At 38.0% G+C, this 21,557-nt stretch overlaps 1 protein-coding gene and 1 long non-coding RNA gene across 3 annotated transcripts in view; one reads left to right on the top strand and one right to left on the bottom strand.

Moving 5' to 3' along the window:
* LOC138151486 (uncharacterized) overlaps positions 1 to 15,924 on the top strand; it is a 30,532-nt gene extending 14,608 nt beyond the window's left edge. Inside the window, exons 2-3 of the long non-coding RNA XR_011165835.1 lie at positions 3,055 to 3,257; positions 15,800 to 15,924. This is a non-coding gene — a long non-coding RNA (uncharacterized lncRNA). The remainder of the gene's footprint in view (positions 1 to 3,054; positions 3,258 to 15,799) is intronic.
* The window catches only part of ETS2 (ETS proto-oncogene 2, transcription factor), a 32,068-nt gene continuing 26,435 nt past the window's right edge, over positions 15,925 to 21,557 (bottom strand). Inside the window, exons 9-10 of one of the 2 annotated variants that reach the window (XM_069075011.1) lie at positions 18,498 to 18,612; positions 15,925 to 17,413 (exon numbers count right to left, since the gene is read on the bottom strand). In XM_069075011.1, the coding sequence (XP_068931112.1) occupies positions 17,198 to 17,413; positions 18,498 to 18,612 (331 nt within the window). In that variant the 3' untranslated portion in view covers positions 15,925 to 17,197. Of the gene's footprint in view, positions 17,414 to 18,497; positions 18,617 to 21,557 lie in introns of both variants that reach the window. The other variant, XM_069075010.1, reaches the window with a different exon arrangement.

Genomic DNA, 21,557 nt, shown 5'->3' on the forward strand with positions numbered 1-21,557 from the left:
CTCTCTCTCTCTCTCTCTCTCTCTCTCTCTCTCTCTCTCTTGCCACTCCCTACCCCCACAGCAGTTACAAAACATTCCACCCCCAAACTGGGGGCACATTATCCCTTTGAACACACAAGGTCCACTGGGAGAATGCACTCAAACTGAAGTACAATGGTAGTGAGGTACGTGTGTAGATAGCATATGTAGCCAAGAAATACCTTCCCTCTTTTAGCCCTGTAAGTCCTTTTTTTTTTTTGAGTCTTCCCTGAGATTCACCTTGGTTGTAGCAGTCTGTGGGACTCATTGGATCAGCACCTAGAGTCCATAACCAGCATATATCTCCATCATGCAGGGTAGCAATCTCTGAAGCTGCCATCAATCTCTTTTTACCTCCTTCTACAGGTGTTTACTTGATTTCTAGCTACTACCTCTCTGGGAGACTATAACTTCCAGTGGAGCCTCTCGTAGTCTTTGATGGATGTCTCAATGGCTTGGACATTCCACTGTCAGAATACTCAGTTTTGGACATCTTGAGTTTAAGATGTCTATGGGACACCTAGTTTGGGATATCCAATAGGCAGTTGGAGAGGTAAAACTGGAGGTCAGTAGAGAGGTTAGGGTTAGAAAAGTAGAATCATCTACATAGAAAAGATCATTGGATCCATGGGAGCAGATGACATCGCCAAGTGAAATAAGGTAGAGGGAAAAGAAAAGAAATCCTAGAGCAGAGCCATGTTGGACAACCACAGATAGCACATATGACTTGGATGAACATCCAGCAAAAAATGGAGAGGTCAGACTAGGAAGGAAGAGAATCAAGACAGAGCAGTGCCATCAAAACCTAGGGAGAAGAGAGTATCAAAAAACCTTTTCATCTCTCCTAAATCTTCCCTCAGCTCTTCCTTTCCTTTCCTTTCAAGGAGAAAAAGGTTATTGACAGCATCAAAGACCACAGAGAGGTTAAAAAAATTCATGAGGATTGAAAAAAGTCCATTAAATTTGACAAAAGGCAATTGCATTTGATCAATAGTAACTGTGGAGAGAGCAGTATCAGTTGAATGATGATGTAACTAGAACCAGAGCTTTGGACTTTTGGGGAATGTTCACTGGGTAGAAAGAAAACACCAAGTTTATTCTATCACTGCTTTCAGGAGAGATGGTGGTGAGGAGTCCCTGCCCTGAGACAGCAGGTAGTGAGTAGACCTCTACCAAGAACTTGGGGTGATTTCAAGAGATGTTCAAACTGAAACCTGATTAAGTCCCTGGAGCAATGAATTCCAAGGGGTGGTTTCATGGAGTCAATGCTGAGCACTCTGCACAAATGATTTCTATGGGGTGGGTGATCTCTCTGAGAACATAATTTTACAGAGTCAACTAAGAGACTTTAGTCAAGTTTGGGGGGAATACAGTGGATAGGAAAACCCAGAGGATTCCAGGCATAGCCTAGACTATTTGCTTTCCCACAACTGAAGAAGGAAGCCCAGAGATCTAGCTCCTTCAGGTTTTGGAGAACCCACATTTCTTACCTGGTATCCTAATGGACCCTAATTATTTAGTCATTCTTAAGTGTTCCTCTTTCAAGTAGGGTCCAGAATAAGCTAAAGTACTGGAAGAGCTAAACTAGGCTGTCTAGCAGTCTTTCCCTTGGGCTTCTACGGCTTAGAAAAGCTCCTGTTTTTGGAAGTTTCTGTCCATATTAGACCAGGCTGAGTGGACTCTTTGGCAGTCACTTAGTCACTTAAGAGGTAGCTAGAAAAGGTGACTATTAGGAGCATCTGGAACCTTAAATTCCCTTTTGTGCCACTTTTGAAAGATAGTTGCTTACCTCTTACTGGGCCCTGTAGTTACTGAACAGATCACACATGCAATCATTTCTCCAGAGTTGCCTATTATTAATCTCCCCATCATTTATATCAAACTAATCTTGATGTTTGTGAGTGTTCTGGCCCAGATGAGCAAATGTAGCACTGTACACCAAATCTCTGAAAGTTATCCACTCCTTTTTTGCTCCACTGTTCCAACTATCTTTCAAAAGTGGCTCGTGACAGTGCGATTGCCACTTGTAGGAAAGTGCTATGCCACCATCATCATCGCATATGCTCCCACCATGACAAACCTTGATGAGGTCAAAGTGAAATTTTATGAAGACCTGGCCTTACTCATCATCGATGTGCTCAAAGAAAACAAGTTTATAATTCTAAGTAACTTCAATGCCAGAGTAGGCAGAGACTATCAGACATGGCAGGGAGTTCCTGGGAGGAATGGATTTGGAAACAGTAATAGTCACTACTGAAAACTTGTGTATCTCATGACCTCATCACAGTACTGTCTTCTGTTTACATGAATATAATAAAACTTCGTGGATGTAACCTAACAGCAAATATTGGTGTTTAATAGACTATGTCACTGTAAGGAGAAGAGACAGACAGGGTGTGAGAGTGATAGAGGCTATGTGTGATGCAGAGTGCTGGACTGATCACAGACTTACCCTCGTCAAGCCAAATATTCACATTCAACAAAAGCTATGGCCTCAAGGCAAGATGACTACCAGAAAACTTAATTTTCAACATAGAACAGTTTTCTGAATAGGAATAGTTTTTGCTAGCTAGGAAGGAAAGCTGAATCAACACATGTCACGAGCCTGTTGTTCACTCCTTTCGGTAGGTATACACGCTTCTTGATTAAATTAGTTTTGATTGCAAAACATACACCACCTTCATGGCACCCTCCTTCACTATGGCCACTGTAGTCACTTGGAAAAAACGTGTATCTTACTGCAACTTGGGTAAATTGACTTTCATGTGCCAGCTTTGTTTCACTCAGGGATACTATTTGGATGCAATACCTGCTGCATCCTACTGGATGCAACCTACTGGATTTGGTGTTGCCTATAAACATGCACACATTCCATGTACTGATGATGAGTGGAATCTTTGTAAAAGTTGTACTGTGTGTGTGTATTTGTGTGTGTGCATGTGTGTGTGTGTTTCAATCGCAGGTTGGGGTCCTTGCCGCTTGCAGTAAGCAAACCAGGGTTGGATGATGTGGATAATTTTAGGGCACCTTTTCCAGACTCTTTCTCATGCCAGGAGGTGAGCAGTATGGTCCTTTGAGAAGGCTCAGATACCTAGGGACTGCCAAATCTCACTGCTACTTCAGTCCAGCGAGAAGATGGCCCTTTGGCCTGGGCCCCCTGTGTGCAAGGTTGTCACTACAGCTCCCAGTGCATCTACTTCTGCTGCTTCATCACTTGCCTGTCATCACAGAACTTTGAGGTAGGTTAACATGGCAAAATGGCATGGGTTTGATTCACCCATAAATTGGATTTAAGTGAGGCAGAGTTGTATAAAGTTGTTACCCTCACTCTCTCTTCCTGAGTCATCATAGTCCAGTGGCAAGACAAAATCAAGATAACTGGTGATGGCTCAGGATATAGTGGATGACCTTGTAATCTTCAATGTTTTACTAAACTCTAAGCACTCCATAGCTTCTTCAGTGGACTTCGTGGCCATTGGAAAAAAATGTTCTCATCTCCCCATTCTGCCAAAGGAAGTCTTCATGTACTTGGGGTAGACACCTCCTAACTTGCCTCATTTACTCTCAACCTAGTTTAGTCTATCTGGCAAAATCGTTTATCAGGGTGTGGACACTGCTTCTTGGAGCCACAGGTGAGTTTGGTGAGTCAGGTGGACATCAGACTCAAAAAATAACCCTGAGAAGGGCTTGGCAGCCCACACACCAGTGGTACTAATCTTCCCTGAATGCATGCTACACCCCAATCTATACTAATTCCTGGGTGGTGGTCCTGCATCTGACCAAGTGGCCTGGAGAGCACTGGTCTGGACAATCAAATGATTTTCCATTTGGAATCAAGACCAGTGAAGGAATTTTGCCAATGCCTTTCATTGCTTATAGTTGTTTATAGGGCATGTCAACACTCCTCAGAGATATCATATGTTAAACAACCAGGTTGGAGCTGTTACAGCATAAGTTGGTGAATGGATCCACTGCTAATTTGAACATTGGAGTGGTAATGCCATGTTGTTCTGGGCACAAAACCATATGGTTCCCTAACTAAGAATAAAGTAGTAGTTTCTGCTCAAATGGGCTCCTAGTGCCAGTCAGAATACCCATCTAACTAAAGTGTTGTTTGTCCTTTACTCAGATGGCAAAATGACACTTTCTTATCTTAGGGCAAGAGGTCTTCTATTGCTAATTCACAGTTGCGTCCTTACAATCCAATTTACAAACGTCTATGACAAATCAGTGCCATCCTGATAAGGGGAAGTATTGTTGAATCCAGTGATTTCTGGATCTATTCTTTAGGAAGACTTGCCTGATAAGAATGGACTGTTACTGTTCAGAATTCTGGATGACCTCACTGACATTTCCTTATTTCTTCTCCAAGCCAGAGTTGCCTTGGCAACTCAGAGGGTCCATATATCATGGAGAAGCAGCTTAGGTACTATCAATTGGCAGACTTCTTTACCTCTGGGATGGTTTGAACAACTCCCTCCTAGAAAGACCTTGGGGAACCAATGGAAGGTATTGTTGATAGTTCCTTTCTTTCTAATAGCACAGGAGAGGTGAAACTGTCACTATATAACTATGGTATGTATAACTTGGGAAAAAATAGAACTCTCTAAGCTGGTTTGGTGCTAATTCTGAATCACTGCATGGATGTGGAGAGCTCCTTATTTAGCTCCCTCCCCATAGGCCCCTACAAACTCCTGTTCCAAATTTCCAAATCACTTTCTGATTACTTACTTAAGTTCACAATATTGATATTATTCTTGACTCCTCACTCTCCTTCACCCCACTTTTCCAATCAGTTGCTAAATCTGGTTACTTCTGCCTCAACATCTCCCCTATTACCTTCTTTCTATTCAGAAAGTCACTGTAGTATGAACTATTCATGAACTCATCTGCCTTCTCAACCTGGAACTTCCCTCAGTACTTAGGGCCTTGTTATCCTGCAATGTTCCTCAGTCATGTTGGGCCCCTTCTCCTATTGGTCATTTACTGTAGGGGCCTCCGTTTGGGAGACAATTGGCTTAGGCCAGTAGCCATGCTTCATTCTTTTCTCAGCTGTGCTTTTGACCCCAAGATTTTGCCACCATGCTCTTTTGTCCTGTAACTTCTTTTAGCACCTCGGGGTTTCTTACACTACAATAATTTGTCCCACTCCTGTTTTCCAACTCTCTTTTATGTGTGTCAATTCACATTAGAACACTTCCTGAGGAGGACTGTCTTGACTGTGAGTCTTTTTGCTTGTATTTGTATCTGCAATGGGGGTGGCTAGATAGTGCCATGGACAGAGTGCTGGGCTTGGAGTCAGGAAGACCCATCTTCCTGAGTAAAAATCTGGTCTCACACACTTAATTAGCTGCAATGCTGGGCAAGTCACTTAACCCTGTTTGCTTTAGTTTGCTCATCTGTAAAATGAGCTAGAGAAGGAAATAGCAAACCACTCCAGTATCTTTGCCAAGAAAACGCCAAATGGGGTCACAAAGATTTGGACATGACTGAAAAACAACTGAACAACATATCTACAATGCTTAGAAGAGTGCTTGACACATATTAAGCACTCAACAAAGGTTTATTGTCTTGCCTTGCCTCTCAACTGGTATTTCTAAGATTTGACTCCCTCAAATCTCTTACTTTTCCAGTCTATCTTCCACATAGCTGCCAAAGCAATTTTTCCTAGCCCTGCCTTGTGGTTATTAGGGAGGCCAAGGCTGGTGAATTCCTTGAACTTGAAAGTTCTAAGCTACAGACAACTGAGAAAATCTAATTCAGCATTAACATGGTGAACCCCTGGTGGTAGCAGAGGGTTATCTAAGGAGGGTCTATGGTCTAGGTTGGAAAAGGAAGAAATCAGAGTTTCCATGTCAATCAGAGTGGGACTAGATCATAAGTAGCCCCTGTACTTTTAGCCTGAGTGAAATAGGAAGACCCATTTAAAAAAAAAAGTATTTCAAGATCAAGTAGCATTTTATTTTTATCTCATTCTTTTTATTTTCTATTTTTGTGTAAGTTTCATAAAGGTACATATATATAATTTCCAAATAGTTAAATATATACATATTAGGAGTATGTGCTAATAGAGGCTCATGATCAAATAAATTTGAATTTTCATTAAAGTTTGCATTAAGAACATCCTTCCTTCTATTCTCTTTTCTTCTCTTCCTTTCCCATCCTATTAGGAAGTTTATTTTGCTTCCATTCCAAGGCATTATCCTCCTTCCTAATTACATTCCTTTCCCTGCCCATGATTTTTCTCCTTTGTTGAGTCTGATATATTTCTATACTAAATTCTGTGTGTTTTATGTTCAACCTTTTTTTCCATTTCTGATGAATGAGGTTCATTTAATTCTTATTCTCCCATCTGTTTGTATATTCTTCTCCCATACTTGTATACCTCATTTATGAGAAATGGCAAGTTCTATTCCATTTTTCCTTTTTCTATACTAGTATATTTCTTTTATCCTTCCTTCTCTTTTCAAACCATCAGCATAGAATCTTTATACTCCCAGGTCTTCTTTCTTATTTAACTCCTTCAATACTCTGAAGACATGAAGATTGTGAAGGGACACTAGTTTTTTCATTGCCCATTAAAATGTTAGCACTAAATCATTATATGTCTCCTTCGAAAGAACTCAAATAAATTTATCTCTCTATGTTTCTCTGGACTCTTGTTTGCATTTGAAAATTTTTACTTAACTCTAATCTTTTCATCAGAAATGCTTGAAAGTTCTCTATTCCAGTAAGATTTTTGTTTTTGCCCTTTGTAGGATAACTTTTTTTTTTTTTTTGCTTTTTGGAGTGCGATTAGGGTTAAGTGACTTGCCCAAGGTCACATGGCTAGTTTTTTTTATGTTAAGTTTCTGAGGTAGGATTTGAACTCAGGTCCTCCTGACTCCAGGGCTGGTGCTCTATTCACTGTTCCACCTAGCTGCCCCAGGATGATAACTTTGTAAAATAAGTTATTCTTAATTGTGAGTCTATCTCTTTTGTCTTTTGGAATATTGTATTCCAAAATCATCCCTTATCTGTGCTGGAAGCTTCTAGGACTTGTGTGATCCTGACAATAGTTTCCTGGTGCTTGAACTTCTTTATGGATATTTATAGTATTTTTCTTTGATTTGGGGGCTCTGGATTTTGACAGTGACATTCCTGAGACTTTTCCTTTCAGGAGGAGTTTCTTTGTATCTATCTTCATTTTGCCTTCTGGTTCTAAACAATTTGCGCCATTTTCATTAGTGATTTCTGCAATATTTAGGCATTAAAAAAAATCATGGTTTTCCAGAAGTCCAATGATTCTCAAATGATCACTTGACCTGTTTTCTGGGTCAATTTGTTTGATATCCTACTTCTCCTCCTCCCCCAATATTAGGCATCCAGGTGGTATAGTAAATAGAGCACTACACATATAGTTGGGAAGACACTTATCAAGTGTATGATCCTGGGCACATCATTTAACCTTTCTCAGTCTTGGTTTTTTTCATTTGTATAATGTTGGTAATTATAGCACCTGCCTCACAGTTATTGTGAGGCTCAAGTGAGAAACCATATATAAAGAGCTTTGCAAAACTTAAAGCACTATATAATTGCTAAATATTTTTATATTTTAATTTTTTGCTGTCTTTTGAAGTCATTGATTTATGTTTGGTTTATTCTAGTTTTCAGGGAGTACATTACTTTTTCTATCACTTTCTCTTCTAAGTTATTTGCTCTAATTTTTCTTCAAGAGTTTTTATTTCATATTGTCCTTTTGGTAAAATCCATTTTTCCCTTTGATTCTTTGATTGCAGCTGTTATATAGCATCAATTATTCTTTCTTCCTTTTGGGCAATCTTTTGATTTGCAATATTCTAAAATATTGGTCAGGGTTGCCTATTTCTCCAGCTTTAGTTCCTGAATTGAGGCTTTGTGCCAGGGCCAGAGTACTCCCTCCCATGGCTTTGGGTGTTGGACTGTTTATCCCTGCCTAGTCTCATTCTGGGTCCTCCGTGTTCCTGTACTGATCCACTTTCCCAGATTAGGCTGTCTGGATTTCTGAGGTTCAGAGTGCTGAATACTCAAGGTCCTCTCTTGTGTTTCAGGACAGGGTAGCAGGGACCATGGAGCACCTAGGCCCGGGATGTCCCAGTCTGAATGTTGCCATTACATTCACCACTACACTGTACTCCCAAGGTCCCCATCCTATAGTTTTCTGAGCAGTTTGATGCTTTGTTGGGAGTAACCCTCCATATTTGCTGCCTCTGAACACTGAGACTTATAGGTTACATGTGTCTTTGGTCTGTCCCTGATGGCATTGTGACCTTCCGGTACTGGGGCTGGATTTGCCAGCTTTCCTATTGTCCTCAATTTTATGACTGATCTAATGTGTGGTTCTGAAGTAAAAGTCACTTTCTATAGTTTCTATAGTGAAAATGTCATTAATCCTATTATGACCAAACTTTTTTTCTCAGCTGACTTTATATTTCAAGTATAATCCTACTTGTCTAAACATAGTTTAAGAATTATAAGAGGCATTGTATAATAAAAGCCTTTTTTTCTATTTTGAATTTCATCCCTGTTAGAAATTAATATATAGCTTAGATTACATAAGGCAACTCTGGCTGATGGGGTTATATATACTGCTACCATGGCCAAATAGTGGTGGAGAATGTTATTGTTGTTATTATTACTATTATTTATAATGGCTATCATGGTAAATACTTCATACATTTGATCATTTTTACAAGAAAGTAATCATTGAATGGAGCACAAATGAGCATTTTATTGTTTCTTTTTTTTACCTCTATTTAACTTTATTAGCTAAAAAGCATGCTTTTCTTGATAGATGTCATGTGTTCCATTTCTTTCAATCAGTTTATGGGCAAAATTTATTTTGTAGTTTACATTATCCTTAATGCACCAATTATGTCCTTTTCCATGTGGTCCCTGCCTGTAATTGATTAAAATAGGAATGCTATTTTTGGAAAAATGTACCACCGCTCTGGGTGATGCACATGGGCCACTATATTCCATGATAATGCCACTGAGATGTTTTCTGAAGTTCTCCATTACAGATAAAGGGCATCTTCCTAGATCATTCCTAGAATGATAAGGAGAGAAAAACTGGATCCTGTGACTTTCTCCCAAGGAATACCCTATGTACCACTCAATAAGAGAATACCTGTCCTATTGTTGAACTTCTGGTTAAACTGACTCTTCTTTTCTTCCAGTACTGGATAATGACCAAAGTAAAATATTTTGGGAACCATTCCTGAGGCTGAAGCCCCAGTACTTCAATGATCTTCACTGTAACTACTTGCCTCTCTCTATTCTTCTGCTGGCTTTTGTATGGGCTGCACGCATGGACAGATGGTCAAAGGGTGGAGGTCGTTTGCAGTATTCTCCTAGTAGCTTGTATTTTGAACAGACTGGAACAAGTTCCAATCAGTGACGACACACCAAAGATATTTTCTGGTTCAGGAGATTTCAGAGCCAAAGTGTCCATAGCTCCTTAATGTACTCCAGGCTTATTTTTAATGTAGTCTGCAAATGGGTAGCTTTTGTCACTTTTTGTCACTCAGTCTTTTAAGTCTGAGCCCTTAAAAGTCTGTAATGATATTTTTCTTAAATATTTCTTATGAAATGACTGGAAAATGATGGTCACTTGTACTATATTATCTAAAACAACAATACATTCTACATAATCTTCACCTTCACCTCTGTGTGTGTTTCTATGTGGGAAAGATCCACAAATGAAGAATAATAATGGTAATGCTCACTGTTTTCAAGGTTTGGGGAAGACCTTCTTCCTTATCCCTTTCCTCTTTTCTCAACGCTGATCCTTTAGACCTCAGTTTCTATAGCACCAAAACTACATGCTCTTCACAATGGCATCCAGTCTGAATGTGACCAGGTTCTCTGCAGTTGTAACAGAAGGTAGACCTGTCATCCTTCACTGTCTCCTTTGTAACCATACCATTACTTTTCTAGATAGCATAGTTATGTCCATAGTTCTGTATCTCACCATTTAAAAAAAGTTTCTTTGGTATGCTTTACATAAGGACTCTATTTGGGTCTGTTTTGCTGGGGGAGGAGCTGGAAGGCTCTAGAAACTAGTCATTACATTGACTTCAAGTCAAACCTACTTATCCAGGTAGCTTCCATAGCTTTCGACCTGGCACTACCCACAGCTAGGCACTTAAAAATGCTTTTTAGGGATACTGTTTCCTGGTGAGCTTTGTTATTGCCATGCAACACCCTCTTGAGAGAAGAGACATTTGATTTTTGTTTTTTCTTTTGTCCCTTCTGTCAACCGTAATTCACTTATCAGCCCCAATATACAGTACATCATCTACAATATTGATCAAGCTGTAAGTGTCTTTTGGTTGTACCTCTCAAACGCTGTTAGAGGTTCCTATCAGCTTAGCAGACAGGGATGACCCAAGGACTGTGTGGTGTTAATAATAAACTATATTAAGGACTGATTCATCCTCTCTGCCTTTAATGATAAGAAATGTTATTATCTCCAAAACAGCTGAAAGAGAAGGCAGCATGGGATAGTAGGAAAAAAAACAACACTATTCCAGGGGTCTTAAGGCCAATGTTCTAGTCCTGTCTTTGCCAAGACCTGGCTGTGTGACCATGGACAAGTGACTTTCCCCCTGGTATTTAGTCTTTCCATATGAAAAATAAAGAGGCTGGAAAGAAATTAGAGATCTCTAAGTCCTAGCCAGTTCTGACATTCTATGGATCTAAGTTGCCATTAATTAAGGATAAACTTGGTATTATTCTATTTACATCATACCTTTCTCAATCACTATTTCCAGAATAAATCAAGAAAAAAGGTTTCCTTAAGGGAGGAAGTCCTGGAGTCAGGATAGAACTGAATTTATATATCCCCACTGATTCTTATTAGTTGTGTGAATATGGCAGGATCACCTAAGTGATTGTCATCCTTATGATAGTATCACCCACCTCCCAGGATTGTTGTGAGGATCAAATGAGGTACTCATAAAGCATTTTGTAAACTTTAAATAGGTTTTCTTTGAGAATCAAATGTCAGCTTTTTTTTGCTTTTTGGAGGAGAGAAGGCAGGGCAATTGGGGTTAAGTGACTTGGCCAAAGTCACATGGCTGGTAAATGTTAAGTGTCTGAGGTCAAATTTGGAGTCAGGTCCTCCTGACTCCAAGGCTGATGCTCTATTCACTTCGCCATCTAGCTGCCCCTAAATATCAGCTTTTTGAACCCATTTTGGAGACAAATGTGCTTTGAAAGAGGGATGAATTTTGAGGTTATCGGTCAATTTCACAATTGGAAGCAGCAAACTTTGATTAGACTCCAATGGTAAAATATATATATTTTCTGCTTTGTTTGTCCACTAGAAAGCACTTAGAAGGGCATTAAAGAGTTAGATTAAACAGAAGATGTCCAAAACAGAATTCATCACCTCTCCAACAAGCCCACTCTTTTCCCTGGAATCTGTATTTTTGTTAGGAACATCATCCACCTAATGACTCAGGCTTGAAACCTAATAGTCATTCCTTTCTTTCTTTGCCACCCCCATCAAAGTTCCTACACTCCTTATGTCTCTGGACTACTTGGGTTGTTTACCATGAAATCAAAGTTGCAAAAGTTCAAATCAACTATTTTTCCCTTAACCAATTCATGGAAAGTACTATCTAGTACACAAAGAATTCCAATGAAGATTGTAGAGGAGGGTATCACATACCTCTTAGTTTGTGAAAGAAAAATTTCAAGATAACTTATATTGCACTTGCATTGCAGATTGATTCCACTTGCATTCTAAGCAATGTAGTAAATGGATAGAGAGCAAGATTTGGAGTGAAGAGTAACTGGGTTCAAATCCAACCTCTTTCTAAAGCACTTAATGTCTTATCCTTTTCCCATTTAAAAAATGGGGTTAATTGTGCCTCTCAGGGCTGGTGTTAAGATTCAAATAAGATAATGGATGAAAAGCACTTTGCAAACTTTGAAGTACCACATGATTGCCAGTTATTAATGCAAAATCTTGTTTTGCAGTCCCCTTCCCAAAAATCTTCAATGACTGGCAGCTAGGTGTTACAGTGGATAGAACATTGGACCCGGAGTCAAGAACCCTTGAGTTAAAATCTAGCTGCAGACACTTATTAGCTGTGTGATGTGTAAATTGCTTAACATCTGTCTACTTGTTTCCTCAAGTATAAAACGGGGATGATAATATCACCTACCTCCCAGGATTGTTGTGAGGATCAAATGTAAAGCATTTTTGTAAACTTTAAAGCACTATATAAATGTTAGTTAAAATGACCCACTACTTGTAAAGTCTAAAATTCTCAATATATTAATAAATAATAAAAGCCACAATAAGGCTCCCACCTACCTTTCTTTTCCCCTACACTGCTAGTCCTGTATATACACTCAGGCAACTGTACTCATTTTCCCTTAGCCATAACCTGTACATACATGTGTGTATGTACATAGATGTATGTATACACATCTATTTTAATATCATTTTATTTTTATATTATCTTTGCTTCTAAGTATAACCCTCCCTACTTTACTACCCAAATTTCTCCCACCCCACATACCCAGTTACAAATATTTAAAAAGAAAATTTAAAAAGCAGTTCTTTAAAATTAATCAATGCATCAAGTGAGTATGATATTCTATGAATGTTCCATAGTCAGGTGTCTATCTGCAAAGAAGGGTGGAACATGTCCTGACTTTTCTAATCTGTATTTACATTTATGTTGTTCATATTGCCTCTCCGTCTCATTGCTTTCTCCACCTGTCAAAGTCCTTCCTACACATAAACATAGTATCATCTCCTATATAAAGCTTTCCCTGATGTGACTTCATCCTCCTATGAACCGTCAGGGCACTTTGTACCTTATGTCATTTATCATATTCTCCTTTGTTTCAGTGGTATGCTTTGTCTTTGAGCTGGGCTGCTCATCCACCTTTGGTGTCCAACGCTCACCCAGCTCTCACTTGTGGCTCCAAGAAGCTGTAGGATGGCCAGCGGCCACACCCTGATAAAACCGTTTTAGCAGATGAGCTGAATCAGGTTGAGGATAATCGACAGGCCTCAATCCTGTTGGTATGTTAGGGGGTGTCTATCCAAAGCCTGTGAAGACTTCCCCTGATGGAACAGGCAGATATGAACAATTTGTTCCAATGGGCTCCAATGAAAGTGGCTGAAGCAGGCACTGTGGAGCGCTTAGAACTTGTTCAGGCAGCGAAGATGCCAAGGTCATCCACTGTATCCCAAGCCATTGCCAGTCATCTTGATTTTTTGTCTTCAATGACTCTGGAAGAGTCTGGAGGCTGACAACTTCACGTAACTCTCCCTCACTTGAATCTAATTCACAGGCGTGTCAAGACATTACCCTGTGATGTCAATGATTCTCTTCAAAAACAAAAGATGAAAAACAACAACACTATTTTGTCTTCACTTATCCTCCCCTCTATTCCTCACTTGATTATAAGATCTTTGAGGGCAGACTCATCTTGCACATAGTAAACCCTCAACAAATACTGACTGAAATCTATTGTTCCGAGGAGGCAAAAGAAAAATTAGGCAACATTCTTTCAGTTCTCTCACACCATTTCCTTCCCACCTGTCTCACTCTTGGATATCAGCCTTGGCAGTAGCAGACTCCTGTCACTTTCAAGCAACAGACTCTCACTGTATTCAAAGAGAGTGGTGGCCTTATTGGTATGGTACGATTATGTGAAGTTCAGTGAACCGTTTTATTTTTTGGAGAAATCCTAGCAGCACTAGTTTCTTTGGTGGTATTTGCCTTTCTTCTATTAGAACAAAGATGTTTTGTTTAAATCCTCAACACAAATACCACCTATAAGTCATCTTGACAATTTTCTTTCACAAAGTAAGGAGTATGTGAAACACTAATACTTTCCTATTACAGTTTCCACTGGAATTCTGTGTGCTAAATAGTATCTTCATGAATTAAAGGAGAAATATTAGCTTTTTGGTTGCATTAATTATATTCTAAAACTTATTTCCACCTTTCACATGTTGTGAAAGAATCAAGAATCATAACAAAAGGGAAAAACCCTAAGGAAAAAAAAAAACAAAAACACAGAAAATAGTATGCTTTGATCTGCATTTAGATTGCATAGCTCTTTCTCTGGATTATGGATAGCATTTTTCATCATAAGTCTTTAGGAACTGTCTTAGACCATTGTATTGCTGAGAAGAGCTAAGTCTATCAAATCCTGAAATCTGTCTGTTCATTATTTCTTATAGCACAATAGTAGTCCATTACATTTATATATCACAATTAGTTCAGCCATTCCTCAATTGATGGGCATCCACTCAATTTCTTTTTTTTTTTTAAAGCAATCACGGTTAAGTAACTTGCTCAAGGTTACACAGCCAGTTATTTCTGGGTGTGGTGCTAAGTATCTGAGCCCAGATTTGATCCCCAGGTCATCCTGACACTGGAGCCGGTGCCCTTACTCGCTGGCCGCTCCAATCCACTCAATTTCTAATTCTTTGCCACCACAAAAAAAGAAGTCACTACAAATATTGTTGTACATGTGGGTCTTCTTCCTTTTGATATGATCTCTTTGGGATATAGATGTAGTAGCTGGATCAAAGGGTATAGAGTTTTACAGCCCTTTAGTCATAGTTCCAAATTGTTCTCCAGAATGGGTGGGATCAGTTAGCAACTCTGCCAACAATGCTTACATTAATTTTGACACTGGTTACTGTTTAACTTTGGGTGAATCAATGACTTTTTTTTAATTGGGAGTATAAGCAGGAAGACATATGTATTCATAGAATGTTAGAGATAAGAAACACCTTAAAATCATTTCTCATTTGGTAGATAAGGAAGGCGAAGGCCAGCAAGGCAGACCCAAGGTCACAGAGCATACTAGGTCTATAACCCAGGTCCCATGACTCCTACTCCAGCGTTTTTTTTATCACCTACTCAAAGATCAATAAACATCAGAAGAGTAGTAGTACTAGATGATGACCCAGGTTTGCAGAATTTCTTCACTTGCCCTATTTAATGTAAAATAATGGGAAAGGGTGGCTATTATGAAAGTAAATATGCTGTTGTAACACTTGAAAAAAACTGGCAAAGGACCTTCATATTAAATTTTGTGATACTCAGTGTTTCTAGCATGCATATATCAGGAAGAAAGGATTACAAATTTGTCAAGTCTTTTGTGTGCTTGTCACATTGTGTATTTCAAAACTGATGTTAAAAATGTGAAGTGGAATGCTTATCTCTGGGAATTTCGATAGATTTCCCCCTTCACTTGACCTTGTTACACATAGCCAATTATTTTTGGCAGTTGTATTTTATTCATGGGCAAGTCAGCTCAGTTTGTTTTACCTAGAATGAGGTTAACCATTATGAACTATAAAAGAACATTTTCTCATATTTGTCTGCTCCTCTGATTCCTTTCCAGCTTCCTCAGTTCCCTGAATCTAAGTATGTTTACTTTTCTAATGTGGCTTTTAAGTAGTAAATTTTATGTGATATTTGTGTTGAAATATCCTTAGAGATGCTAAAAATGATCTTTTGTATACATTGAAATTATTTTGTAATAGGTTCTATATCTTCCTTTTTCTCTTTTCTTCTACTACATGTTGTTGTCCAATAATTTTACATAGATTATTAGACTGCATGGGTAACTTCTATTAAAACAGGACTTTAATACTACCACAAATTGCTCTTTTGAAACCAATATTAAAGTCTCCATCTGAGATCAAAAGACAAACTTTTTTTTTCAGTCTCTGCCAATATTCTCTCCTTAACAGTGGTTTTTCTTTTGACAGTTTCTAGGCCTTCCCAAGCACTAGAAAGAATGTTTACTGTGGACATCGAGCAGAAATACCTTTGATGGTGGAAGAGTCTTGAGATATCTTAAGGAGGAACAAAAATTTGACATGTCATATTTCACTTTATGTTCAAGAGGCTTTAATAAAGATTTGACTTTCAGGAACTTCTTGCTCTGTATAATATAATACATTTAACTTTACATGAAGCTAAGATAAAAATAAAACTTTCTTACAAATTATATTTTCCAGTGATTTTTTTTTGCAGTAAAAATAGCTGCTACATAAATCCCTCCTGATCTCTGAAAAGGAGTTGCATATTTCCAAAAATAGAGTTCCTATTTTAATCAAACAACATTAATTGGGAACAGGGAACCACATAAGAGAACGCATGTTTGAGGCAAGAAGGATGGGATAAATACAATTAAACCAAAAAAAATAAGTCTTGAATATAAACTTATTGAAAGACATGCACAGAAGTGGAAAACAGCATTTAACAGGAAAAGTACTGCTTCTTAGCCTTCAACATTAGAATAGAAACCACAAAAAGGTCAGTTATGCCCCATACAATAGTTTCTTGTAAAAATGTCCAAATATACAAACTATTTGCCAGATAACAGCCATGGCAAATAATAATAATAATAACCTTCTATGCCTTTTCCCATGTAGGAATATATTATGTATGTTTAATACACATTTCCTCCGCCTGTCCTTGGCAGATTATTTTTCTAATGTTGTAGGTACTATTAAAATGAAAGATTAAAAATGGATAGGTCTGTGTCCTTCCTGGTTCCTATTTCAAGCACACTTAATAATTAGTTTAAATTACAATATATAATTTCTGTTAAATAGCACTGCTAGAGGTTTTCAGGAAGAGCCGTAAGATTACAACAGTATACAAATATTATCATCTGAAATGGCCTTATTTTTTCCTCCCCCTGTTGAAGGAAATGCTTTTGCATTTGCTACACCTGGGTCTGCAAGGCAAAACCAATGTGCTTGTGGCTTCCCAGTGCATCTTTGCCTTAAAAAATAAAATCCTTATGTGCAATGCTTTCATGCAAGAGAGCAGGGCATTCCCACCTTATCTTTCTTGAGTGAAAGAGAAACATAAATAACATTTTGTCACTGGGCTTTTGAAGTAAGGAGCTGTGCTGATTTCCATGTTACTCAGTGAGATGACTCTTTCAGAACCATGGCTTCTGATCAAACAAGTTCACTGCTTCCTTTTATATTTTTCCAGGGCTTACAAAATTCCTCCTTCTTTAAGGTTCTTATTTTGTAGCACTAGCCCTTCCCTGGAATAGTCAGTCAGTATGGGATGTCCATAGTGGCATCCCATTCACAGTATATGTAGAGCATGGCCACGGCCATGTGAGGTACAGACCCATGCAGTGCTCAGTCTTCTGTGTCTGGCTGCACTCCCAACATGGTGTGAAGTTCTTCTGCTGTATACCCAAGAAGATTCTGGAGGTCACACACAAAGCGATACACATAACGTTTGCCAGATGTCTTGTGAATGATATTCTTGTCGTAATAATAGCGGAGACCCCGGCTCAGTTTTTCATAGTTCATTTTGGGCTTGTTTTTCCTCCTCCCCCATCGTCGGGCCACCTTTTTATGAAAAGAGATATGAAAAGGAAGGCTTAGATTCAGGAGAACTGTATTTTCCAGTAAATTTTCCAATTTGTGGTTACATATATTTTTTCTAGGGCTAAAAAAGCACATGCCTAATTATTAAGGGACCCATAATAAAGGACCCATAATAGACCAGAAAGCTTAGAAGTAGGCCAATCCCAAATTGATTTCCTTCTGTGTAATGGACTGAACATTATTAGGACACTGTATCTCAGTGTTAAGACTATCTTTTGATGGAGGATACTGAACTCTTCAGAATTTCTTACAGATACTTTAAAATGAATTTTTCCCTTTTACCTGTCTCGCCAGAGAAATTATATATGCTGGAGGCCAAGAGCTATACTTTAGGTCTGGGACAACAGCTAATATGTGGGCCAATATATTTTTAAAATATAACGCTACTAGAATTTGGCCTGGACCTTGGAATAGGCTTGTATTGGTCCATCAATGCAGATACTTAAATTCTGGGCGCAGTATCCAGAAGTTATTTTGCCTATAAAAGTGCTAGATTTGGGGGTGGCTAGGTGGTACAATGAATAAGAACACTGGCCCTGGAGTCAGGAGGACCTGAATTCAAATACGGCCTCAGACACTTAACACTTTACTAGCCATGTGACCTTGGGCAAGTCACTTAACCCCCAAAAAGGAAAAAAAAAGTGCCATATTTTCAAAAGCACTTTTCAAATGGTCCAAAAACATTTAACTATTCTACACTGGTAGTTGCAATTGAGAAGGGGGTATAGCTAAAACTTAAAGAAGGGATGATATGGATGCATGGTACATAGCAGGCACTTTAATACTTGCTGACTAACTATGAAGGCTCTAAGGCAAGTAAGGATAGCTTTAACAATCTTCATATACAGAAATATTTTTAGGCTAATATCTTTCGGAAGAGTAGAAATTCTATATAAGGAAAATGTTTAAAAAGATTATTCACAAAATCCACCTTTATTTCTAATTGGCTGGACTGTTTAGTTTATATCAATAAAATGACAAAATCAAGAGGCTTAAGGACAAAAAATCCCCCATCACTATGAATATAGTGTAAAAGCCTACATACTTCATCTGGGTCAGCAAGTTTAAACTCCCATCCATCTCCAGTCCAACTAATAAATGACTGACAAGATTTGTCCGTTAATAATTCTAAAAGGAATTGCCACAGCTGAATAGGTCCACTTCCTAGAAAGAAAATAAGAATAAGGAAATATTAATATAACACACTTCACTAGACTTTCCCCTAGAGATAACAGATGTTACTGTAACTTTAAGAACCAAATGCAATGCTACAGAAAAGGCAGTTTTTAACTTAGATTTTTTAGCTTATGAAGATGAAGAAACTTGAGAAGAGATATGATTTTGTATCTTGAATTAAATGGGGGACTGTTTCTAAAGGAAAGGAGAAATCAGTCAGTTACAGTGATGGTTGCACAACTGACTGGCTATAATCTTTTTCAGAGTCAAATGTAAACAATTATGTTTTGTTATTGATTAGAATGTTAAATTGTATATCTAGCAAATTTAAAATTTATTTAATCCTAGGAGATTAGGGATTCTGATGCAGAAAATTATTAGCAACTGTTTATGAGGTTTCTATAGGTTTAGAGATTTCTCTAATTTGCTAAATAATCTTTAATAAATTGAGGCTCTGAGCTTAGTGAAAAGTTGAGAGCCATGCTAAAATTTTATTAACTAATGAGGCAATATATAGACATAATCCTGGACTGCCTTAGATAAACTTAAATATAACAAAGAGTCAAGCAGCAGGCTGTGAGGTGACAAAAAATAAAAAAACATTTGATACAATAAAAAAAAAACCAATACAACTAGACTTACATTTTTCCATGGAGGTAAAATTCTGAATTAGGCAAAATGAGCTAAGTGGTGCACTGTTTTGGTCCAAATAGGTGCAATGGAGTCTAATGTAAAATGTAAAAATCACTAAATCTTTTAAATAGCTGAGCCTAACTGCTGGTGGAGTTGTGAACTGGTCTTATTTTTCTGGAGAACTATTTGGAACTATGTCCAAAGTGCTATAAAACTGATACCCTTTGATCCAGTAATACCACTACCACGTCTATATCCCAAAGAGATCCAAGGAAAAGGATAAGGACTGAAATCTAGAAAAATACTCATAGCAACTCCTCCTATGGTGACAAAGAAATGGAAATTGTGGGGAGGTCCATTACTTGGGGAATGGCTGAACAAATTGTGTATATGGTTGTAATGAATAATGAATACTTTTGTTTGATAATCAACTGTGAAAGACTTAGCTACCCTAATCAAGACAAGAAAATTCCAAAGGACTCATGATGAAAAATGCTATCCATCTCCTGAGATAACTGATGAACTCTGAGTGCAGACTGAAGCATACTTCTTTCATTTGCTTTACTTTTTGGGCTTTTTTTTTCAACATGGCTAATATGGAAATGTTTTACATGACCACATATATAACTGCTATAATATTTCTTGCCTTCTTCAGTGGGTTAGGGGAAGGACCAGAGGAAGGTAGAGAATCTGGAGTTCAAAATTTAAAGAAATGAATGTTAAATAAAGTATAAAAAAATAGCTGGGCCTAGAAACCTCAAATTTTGTCTTTTTCATCACTGTATTTCCCATTCCTGGTAGAGAACATCTGCTTCCCTATTCTTTCATCTTCCCCTACCCTCCACAACTTGTGCCACAACCCTTGTACCTTGCCTTAAAACTTTCCCTGCTAAATTCAAGTCTTAGTTTTTGGTAAGGTACTTCTCTTAGTCTCATCCTCTAAACCACGGTTTCTTAGCATGCTTCTCCAATCCCCTTTCTCAAAAATGTACTTTAAATGTATAAAATATACAGGATTACAAAGAAAATAAATTATTTTGAAGTACACTCACTAAAATATTTCTTAAAATGCAAAGACCGTAGGATAGTAACCACTGCTCTGAAATGAAAGGGGATAGATGGATAAAGCTCTTTTTTTTCTCTGTCGTTCAATGATTTTGGATGGGAAGCTTATAAATTCTGACTGAGCCTGGGCTGATTAGGTGAAGAACTGAATTTCAGAACTATGAACTCACTAATCCATGTCAAGTATAACACACTTTACCATAAAACCCTGCATCTGTGCCCTCTGGATTCCCTAAAATTCCTTTACCCTGTCACTGCAACCTAAGGTCAACTAGCTTTTTCTATCTGCACTGCGGCTGAATCCTCCAGTATACAATCTCCCCAATTAAGACAGAGGTCCCTTGATAGCAAGAACAGTCTTGCTCTTCTATTTATAACCTCAGTGATTAGGAAAGTTCTTGGACTATAGTAAAGGCACAAATAAATATTTTTCTAGCCCACTGCATTCCAAAATACTCTTGTTCCCAAACAAAGGACTGATGTTTCTGGAGAAAAAAAAGATTTAAGACTATCACTCAACCATAAAATTTCTCCATCTTCTAAGAGTAATGATACGGTAGCCTTCTAAACTATCTATTTCTTAAAATACATAACCACACATAATAAAAGGTTAAAAGGGCAATTTACCTGTAACACAGCTGTTGGTACCTCTGAAAAATTCTGTTTTGGAATTGGTTCTATCTACCTACTTACTTTTAGAAGAAGGATTAGTTTGGTACTAAGAATTACTATTTTAATCTACAGAGTGGGCTTTTAAGAAATGTTTTAACCTTAGGAAGCTAGGGTGCCTTACATCGTAAATAACCAACATATGAAGAAAACAAACATATAAGAGGGAAAAATAAGGAAGTGCAGAAGAATTAGAAATATTTTGGTATATAAAAACAAGGTAGCTTTAAAATTGGTCCCAAGAGTAGGAAGGGTCTGAAAGAAAACTTTAAAATAGGTTTAGATCAGTTTTAATTCCAAGGAAGTTCAATAAGGCCTCTGTTATTTGAGACTGACTTTGTAACCTCCCTAAGCCAGCTTGTTTCCTTTGAAATTCTTTAAATAGGTGGAGTCAGTGACAATTCCATATACCTAAGTACACCCTAAAACCTCTCCTTTTCAACTGACCCAAATGGAATACTCTTTTAATTTTTATCCATTACATTTAGTTTTCCATATCCTAAAATTCCTGCAAGATTTTCATTTTTAGAATTCAAGTATGTGATTGGTCATACACATACTA

The sequence above is a fragment of the Petaurus breviceps genome, unplaced genomic scaffold (assembly GCF_028583685.1).
Source record: "Petaurus breviceps papuanus isolate PSGF00001 unplaced genomic scaffold, PetGlider_PUasm1.0 90897, whole genome shotgun sequence".
In the NCBI taxonomy this organism is placed as follows: domain Eukaryota; kingdom Metazoa; phylum Chordata; class Mammalia; order Diprotodontia; family Petauridae; genus Petaurus; species Petaurus breviceps.